Source organism: Myotis nattereri (assembly GCF_964212035.1).
Source record: "Myotis nattereri genome assembly, chromosome: 11".
Lineage (NCBI taxonomy): Eukaryota > Metazoa > Chordata > Mammalia > Chiroptera > Vespertilionidae > Myotis > Myotis nattereri.
Window position 1 is genome coordinate 38,160,013 of NC_138086.1, and position 8,953 is coordinate 38,168,965.

Here is an 8,953-nt window from a genome sequence, read left to right on the forward strand (position 1 = left end):
TATAAGCCAAAGCCTATAACTTTTATTTTTAATTTAAAAAATCTGAGGATGGAGGCCAAATTTGAGTACGCAGAGCTGGGCTACCACAAATGTCCATGTGCTGTAAACACTGCCTGTCTCCCTTCAGGTCATGTAGAAAGATGGCCCTGATGCAAACATTTTATAATTCAGACTCTAACCAACAATCCAGTCCCACCAACATCTCTTCCTACCCAGGAGCCCAGACCTAACACGGAACAGGCCATGTTTCTTCAACATGGTATGTGCTTTTACTGGATCATGTTTTGGTCCCACTGCTTCCCAGTCACCTTGGAGCTGTGAATGCCTTCCTGTGGGACTCTCTTCCTCAGTTTGGAGTCTCAGAACGTAGCTCAGTTCATTATATAATTTGTACTGAATAATAATTGCGTTATTCATTGAATTAAATTGCATTTGATGTTAAAATATATGAAGCAGGAGACATTGGAGACATTAGAGACAGCATAAATTAAAATTTTTCAAAAATATGATGTATTATCTACCTTGAAGTCTAAATAATCTCTGGTATAATACATAGATGCCTACAGACCTGCAAGTTATTTAATTTCTTATAATCTAATGAAAAAAAAATTACGAACAGAATTTCTTTCTGTTCTTATTAGCACTTTGGTTTTTAATAGTGTTATAGTAACACTTCTTATCCAATAAACCAATTCCCCAGGGTTTTATAAAAAATAAAAATGTTTAATTGCTTCTATTTTTTGAGACCGAGACAATTTTATTGTCTTTGGTTTGTTTCTAAGGTGAATTTCCATATATGGATATTTAAATATATAAAAGCTAATATTATGTTCAGTAAACAGCACTAGAAAAACCAAGCTCACATGGGACATGGAAAAAAATAAGAAAAAATTTTAAATAACCAACTGCTGCCTTTAGCATCTTTAATTTTGTAATCCAAGGGCTCCTCTGTCTACCCCACTGTACACATGCATCATTCCTCATGGCATTTTGACCATGCCTCTAGATCACTTTTTTAAAACAGGAGACTTTCCAGGCTGCCTAAGCCTTTTTATTTTACTGAGCCAGTCCTCCTTTAATCCTGAAAATAAGACATCATTAATGTCTAACCATCCCTTTACATAGCCTGACAGTAGGCACCTTACACAGAGAACTATTTTATTAGCTCTTTCCCTCTTTCCCCTAATTATCCCCACAGTATGTGGGCAAATGTCAAAGGAAACAATTGTCTAGACTGACAATTTTGGTGGAAGTTTTGATTATATATTACAGACATCTGTGCATCAAAATCCCTCAACAATTTCCCATTGAGAGAAATGTCTGGTGAAAGAAAGTCCATGAAACAGTGAGAGAAGAATCAAGGGAGAAGGAGGACCCGAAATTGAGGTCTAATCACAGGTTACTTGGGAAAAAAAACAAACCAAAATATCCCCAATAGAGTCAATGTTATATTGAATAATACATTAATAGTAAATATGTGCGTGCATGAATGTGAGAACTAACTATTAGTTATTTGAATAGAAAAATTCTTAATTAGACAGGAGACTATCACAAATTTTTAATTACTCAGAAAAAAAAGAACTTCAAATTGACAGTTAAGATTATCCCCAGATCTGAAGCATTTAAAATGGGCAACAACATTATTTGTATTACCATCATTTCTAGCTTAAGTAGCTCCCCCATTTATGATATAGAATTTAAAATATATCCTAATTTTTTTATCCCAGCAGAGGCATATGGTAAAAAAAAAAAATCAGTAGAAGCAAATGTTAAAATAACATCTAGCCAGAAATATCCCACATTCATATTCAAACAGAACTTTAAATATTGCTTCATATATAACACCCTGATTCTGAATTACTGAAATTAACTGTAAAAGTGCACCAGTTTGTTGAGGCCACAATGTCAATCTTTTCTTTGTTTGGAATCTTGTTACAATCTGTACAAATGGCAAATTTTAAAGGCGCAATGATCATTTGACTCACTATTTGAGATTGCTAATAGTAGTTTATTCATGTGTATAAGAATACTCCAAAATATATAATTCCTATTAAAAAAAAGAAACCTGAAAGTTATATTTTACAAATAAAACTAAAACATGGGCACATTTATCCTTCATTCCAAAAATGTCATAATGCCAAATATGTTTAATTCTTAACAAATTTTTAAGTATCCCATTTGTAAGTGGCAGAAACAAAATTGTTTAGCATGCATAGACCTCTTAATATGTACCCCCAATATTCCATGTGCAATAGTTTCTTTCTCATGCTTGTTTTGTTTAAAAGATGGCAAAACTCCCCAGCTGGTGTGGCTCAGTGGTTGAGCATCGGCCTATAAACCAGGAAGTCACAGGTTGATTCCAGGCCAGAACACGTGCCGGGGTTGAGGGCTTGAACCCCAGTGTGGGGCATGCAGGAGACAGACAATCAATGATTCTCTCTCATCACTGATGTCTCTATCTCTCTCTCCCTCTCCCTTCCTCTCTGAAATCAATAATAAAATATTTATTTTTTAAATGATGGCAAGACTATCTTTAGAATCATACTTCTTTTCAATCATCATTATGTTAATAACTTGTCACTATATGATCTGAGCATTTTCCAGTTGCTTTTGTATACAATATATCATTTTATTTTCTTTACAAGTTATTCTAAATGCTAGTGTCAGAAAAATATTTTGAATGGCATTTAATCCCTAAAAAAAGGTTGTGGACTGGCAGATATTAAAGCATGAACATTTGTTAAAAATCTTACCTTACTGAAGTTTTTCTACCCTAGCAAACCACTTGAAGTTTTAAAAAATCCATACAGGTGTACACACACACACACACACACACACAGTGTCCCCCCAAAAATGTATATATACTAAAAAGACAATATTTATTAAAATACACTTCATTTTCAAAATGTAATAGAATCTACAGCTACCAGCTGTTAAGGTGTGTATACATTCCCATATATATATATAAACAGGGTGGAGCAAAAGTAGGTCTGCAATTGTATGTGAAACAGTTTATTCTTGTATTATTATTTATTAATTATTATATTCTTTTCCATACCAACAATTGGAAATCTACATTTGCCCCACCCTGAATATATTTGCACACACATATAATATTATTAAATAGAGTACTATAGTAATATAAACTAGACAATTTATCTAATTTTGCAATGTTAATATTTTGGACCCAGAAGGAAAAGATGGCAAATACAGTATTTTTCACAAAGTGCTACTATTTTTACCTCAAGTGACATTGAAGTCAAAAACCCTCTTTCTTTCAATTCTGTAAACAATATGACACAACCATTTTTCTTTTCTTTTCATGCACACAAAAGAAAAAAAAAATGAACCGTGTGTAAGCTATGTGGTTGGTTATCGCAGTATAATTCTATGTACACTGGAAAGCAACCATATGAAAGGCTTGGGAACAGGTGTGGTACTAAGCAGATAATCCATGAAAAGTGCCTGATGCAGGCTACCAGCCGTAAGTAAAAGTGGAGTGGATGAAATAGAACAGAGTTCTTTCCCCATGAAAGCAGCTCACAGGCTTTTTGAAATACTATAACAGGCAGCTCTTTTATTACAAATGATAAAAGGTTATCACTTTTAAGAGCAATAAAATGTTACTTCTCAGAAATACTGAAATTCTGATTTTTTTTCCAAACTTCTAGATATATATATGTTTATGTTAGAACTGATTATGTCCATACATGTAAGTCACTGAAGGAAATCAATAAATTGGCAATTTGCCTAAAATATATTTTACTTTAACCATTTAAATCTCCAGTTTAAGCTTATAAACAGTTTGAAGACACATATAAGAAAATAAGAGGTGAACTTAGAAGAACAGATTACTTCCTTGGAAATTTACCTGTGTATTGAAAACCAATGATTCAAATTATTTTTAAAATTCTTAAATGCATTGTTTCTTATGAATTTATACTGTAAATATAAATACTAAATTTGAATACATAATTTGCACGTTATTTAGGTTTTTGCAAGACCTCACCATGTGTAAAACTATGTTATTTTTGTCAATACTGGAGAAATAAAAGAAAGGTGTCTATGCAGCGACGTTTCTTTGAAGAAAGAGTGGTAAATTTTTTATATTTTCCAAAATGAACAGTTTGCTTTAGATTCTTATTTTATATGTACTTATTAAATTGATGAAATCCATGAAAAAATAAAGGCACATTTTATCTCCTTGTTATAAACTCTAATAAGTTATGCCTTTGTATATTTCTAAAAAAAAAATGGTTTATATCCATTTCTGTCAACCTAATGCTTATCCAAATGCCAATCCAGATAGCTACACATACTACTATGTGTAAACATTAATAAATTTAACATCATGTTACTTCTTATCTGAAAAAATGTATCCACTGTTGCATATTTTAAACATACACCTGTGAAATAATAAATGTCATGTGCTTAAGCTGATGAGAACAAATTAAAGGTATAACAGGGATTTATTGATGTTCATAGTTTTAAGGTTTTATTTTACATTTAATATTTTATCTCATTTTACCAAGGACAGATTTTCTTGTATACATAATATATGGAAAGAAATTGCTAAGCCCAAATGAGAATAATTGTCACTTCTAACACATAGTAAAGAAAGATATTCATTGCAAGTCATAGTCATTCCAATGACATAAAAAAAAATTCTGCAGCCTTTAAATTTAAATTTGTCTAGTAACAGAAATATGCATGGATAGATTGATAGATAGAGAGATAAATAGATACTAAGTATTTAAACCCCTAAGTACTACTCTTCTATAAGATGTTATGTTTTTTCATGTAGATCCTATATCTCATGTAGACACCTGTAATTTATCCCATTACACAGTTTATAATAAAACCACCATATACCAGTGGTCTCCCAGCCAATTATTCTTGACTGATTGGCATTTTGATATGACTGAGATAAAAGTTTACATGAGTAGTTAGAACTACAATGTTTAAAAAAAACCTGAATTTATAAATAGGTTCTAAGATTAAGAGGGACAGGTTTAAATTAACATTATAATACTGGCTTCCATACATATTACCCTGAGTTTTAAAATAGAAGTGTTTTCACATGAGTCAAGAAATTATTTCTAGAACAAGCGAGAGCTCCCTTTTTGAAAACTGTATTTTAAACTACCAATATAACGTGCATTTTAACACGACAAAACTGTATTTTCCACTTACATATAAACCAATATGCATGAGGTGGTTGCTACCACATGGCATATATATGTTTCACACCTATTGAGACAATTATTTCCACACGGAAAACCTAACCTAGCAAAGAACTGTATCAAGATTTCCTTGTCTTAAAAAAAAGTTATTTTAGTATTAACACTTAGAACAGTTTAACTACTGCTTTAATCCAGAAGAATCTGCTATGAGAATGTATGAGAAAGCAGACAGCAGAAAATTGAAGCTATTTAGAAAATTTTTTGTTTTATTGTAATAAAACTTAAGCTCTTAATATTATAAACACTCTAAAAGAAACACTTTGTGAGTTACTAGCTGGAATTGAGGCCCACTCCAGTAAGTGCATAATTAATTTCAGAGTGTGTTGATGATGGCATCCTTTTCTGATAATCAAAACTTCTCATGTCACCTTTTCTCTGAAAAGTAAAATCACTCAAAATTTACTAATGATTTACTAATGAGAAACTTACACATAGAAGCATAATAATGTGCCTTTAGTGAATGCTATCATCTTTGTATGCAGTTTTTATAAACTTGAAATTTTTTCCAAAGATTTGAGATTTTTCCTGATCTCCACACATCATATGATTTTTCTTTCAAGAAAAGCAAATGGCATCACATCTTGATGAAAATAACGCTGCAATTTAAATTTTTTTAAATTTATTCAAAAATCTAACATGAAGTACAGATGTCAATTATCATTTGTGCTCATTTGGAAAGTGTTACTAACATTTCAAATGAATAATAATTGAAGGTACAGTCTTACAAAAATATGGTTAATATTATCTATATGATACTGGCTTAGACCTACAAAATCTTTCACTAAGATTTTATTTCATGAAATGATGTTTCATATAATTTGAACACATCTTAAATTCCCATGGTTAAAAAATAAATTTCAAATCTTTTAAAAAAATTTTGTTTTCCTAATTCCTATTTTCGCCCACTATTTATTTTCTTTCTTGTCTCTAGTAAATTTCTGACCATGAAAACTGAGTTATTTTGAGGAAATCATTTATGGAAGCTGGACTTACAAAAAGGATTTTTACATTAATATTTTACCATGTCACATTCAAGAATAAAAGGTTGTAGTTTGTTGGAGTTTAAAGTCATAGTTTTTTCACCCAATGGTGTGATGATGCATAGCCTCCAAATGATAGAAATAATGATAATATGTCAGTTAAAAATGAGACTAAAAAGGTGTAAACTAAACGCACAGACTCCTTTTTAAAAAGCCACTTCTTTATTTGACACAAAATGCAAGTGAGTCACTGGAGTTCTTGCTGTATAGGCCAAGCTAGAAAGAGTAAAAAATTAGTAAGAGTAAATCATTTTGAAGTATCTATAGGGTAATCTTTACTCTTTTTATGTTTTAAAATATCTGCTTAGAACATGCTGCCAATTGAATGACGGTCCACAGATGGCATTTACCCTTTTGCTTCATAACAAAAATAGGATCTGCAATCGTTTTTATGGAAGATTATCTAAAAAGGAACATGACTGTAAATCAATGATAAAAATATTAGACACTTCCCTCCTCTGGGTTAGAGTGTGCATCAGTCAGATGCTTGCACTGGCACCTAATGCACTGAATCTAATAGCCGCGGGGTTCCAACTGGTAAAGATTCACAGTTAGGATCCACCAAAAACTATCGTATCCGGCACTCGGTCAACAAAAGGACAGCAAATAATTCCCAACATCATACATACCGGGAAGGCTACCGTGGGCTTTGTGTTTGTTATGTAAAATGCATTAAAGTGACTCATCCACTTAAGATCACCTACTCTCAGAAGCTTTAAAGTAGCTTCAAGAACTAAAATAAATGCTTTCCCAGAATGCCTGATAGGCTCTCTTCAGCGCATTTAAAAGTATGTATGTGTATTTTTGTGCCACGGACTTTGATTCTTTTTCCCAGCCTAAAAGAGAGGAGAGAATTAGGTTTCATTCCCTTCCTTGCCGTGTGACTCCATGGCTACCTTTAAACACTCTATTTCCAGAAAAGCAGCGAGGTGGTGTGTGTGCGCGCGTGCGTGCGTGTGTGTGTGTGTGTGTGTGTGTGTGTGTGTGTGCAAGTTATTTTAGAATCTTAAAAATAATAGAGAATTGCAGGAGACTCTGATAAGGCTCAGTTCCTCCCCCAAAGAATAGGTTCAATTCATTCTAAGAGCAGGAACCCCAAGTCTTCCGGCAATTAGATGCTTCTAAGGAAGGGTGGCCCCAGTACCTGCAAGACCCTGGGTGGACGGGACTCTGCGGCGGGGAGCGGGCAGGCCAGAGAGGCTGTCAAGTGCGCCCTGAGATTGAGGACCTACAGGAGTTTGGACACCGGAGCAACTGGAGAGCATCCCAGAGGCCAAGTGCGGTCCAAGTCCGGGCTGCCCTGCCAAGCCTGACATTACCTATTTGTAAAACGCCCAGCCCAAACACAACTTTTTATTAGACTGCGTGTGGCTGAGAGCGGTCAAGCGGCTGGAAACTTTCTTCTCTTCCCCCCCGTGAAAGGCGCACCTATAAACTCTTTCGAGAATCCTTTAAAGAGAAGGGCTGAGGGCGCCGGCGGAGGTTTCCCGGGACCGCGCGGCCAGGGCGGCCAGCCCCTCGGACGCCCAGGTTCCGAGCACATCCAGGCGGCGAGCGGCGCCCTCCTCCCGCTCGGCCTCTCCGGATCCCAGCCGGGCTCGCTCCCCACCCCCACGGGCAGGAAAACCCGCGACTCGGCCACGGAGTCGGGCGCCCAGCCCCAGCGGCGCCCTCGGCCGGCACTCCCAGCCCTGCCCGGCCCGGCGACTTACGTGATGGCCGAAGGGAATGGCTCCTCCGACGAGGGGCGGATCAGCCAAGATTGGAAAAGTGTCAGAGTCAAGGCCAGCAGGCAGCCAGCAGCCATCTTCGCGATCGAAGATCAATCCCGCCTCCCTCCCCAGCCCGGGAAGGAAGGAGCGGGGCCGGGGCCGCGGGGAGGAGAAGCGGCGCCCTCCGCCCGGGGCGCGGAGGTCCGAGGGCTGGCGCGCCGGCCGGGGCGCGGACGCGCCGGGGGAGCAGGGGCGCGGCGGGCGCGGGGAAGGGGCGGCGGCGGGCGGACCCTCGAGCTCGCTTCGCGGTTCAGCTTCCCGGCTGCCTCGCCTCTGCCGCCATCAAGGGCGACTTTGGAAACAGACCTGGGCGAGCCTGCCGGCGCCCGCGCACTCTCACTATCTCTCTTTCCCTCTCGGCTTCTTCCCAGATTTATTCCCCCGATCGCCCAGGGGAAGGAGGCGGGGGCGGGGGCGGGGGCGGGGGCGGGGGCGGAGGAGGAGGGGTGGCGGGGGGATGTCGGAATGGGGGGATGGCAGGCGGAGAGACTTGTGGCGGGGAGAGGCTCCGTCTGGCTGCTCCCGGGGAGTGGAAGGGAGGCGGCTGGGGGTGGGCAGAGGGAGGGCTGGGCGTCAGCGCGATCGGGCGGGGACGGGCCAGAGCAGCCCTCCTTACAAGGCAGAAAGGAACTCCCCAAGTCGGCGCCCGCCCGCTGCCGCTGCCCGGCGAGCGGAGGCAGAGCGGACCCAGCCCCGCGGGGCTCCCCCGGGACAGCCAGCCGCCCCGCGGGCACCGGGCTGCGGAGGCTCCAGCCGGGACTTGGCCGGCGTCTTCGGGGGTTATTTTTGCACAGGCGGGCTGCGTTCCCCCAGCCTTTCCCCCGAGTGCAGAATCCACTGCCGGCCTGGGAATCTGGGGGAGTGATCTGACCACAAACGCAGGAGGGGGTGTATTTGC

At 38.9% G+C, this 8,953-nt stretch overlaps 1 protein-coding gene across 3 annotated transcripts in view; it reads right to left on the bottom strand.

Annotated features, from left to right (window-relative positions):
• Window positions 1–8,438, bottom strand: part of CACNA2D1 (calcium voltage-gated channel auxiliary subunit alpha2delta 1) — a 389,241-nt gene extending 380,803 nt beyond the window's left edge. For all 3 annotated transcript variants that reach the window (XM_081102325.1, XM_081102324.1, XM_081102326.1), the window contains exon 1: window positions 7,996–8,438. In XM_081102325.1, coding sequence (XP_080958451.1) covers window positions 7,996–8,090 — 95 coding nt within the window. In that variant the 5' untranslated portion in view covers window positions 8,091–8,438. The remainder of the gene's footprint in view (window positions 1–7,995) is intronic.
• Window positions 8,439–8,953: the final 515 nt, after the last annotated feature.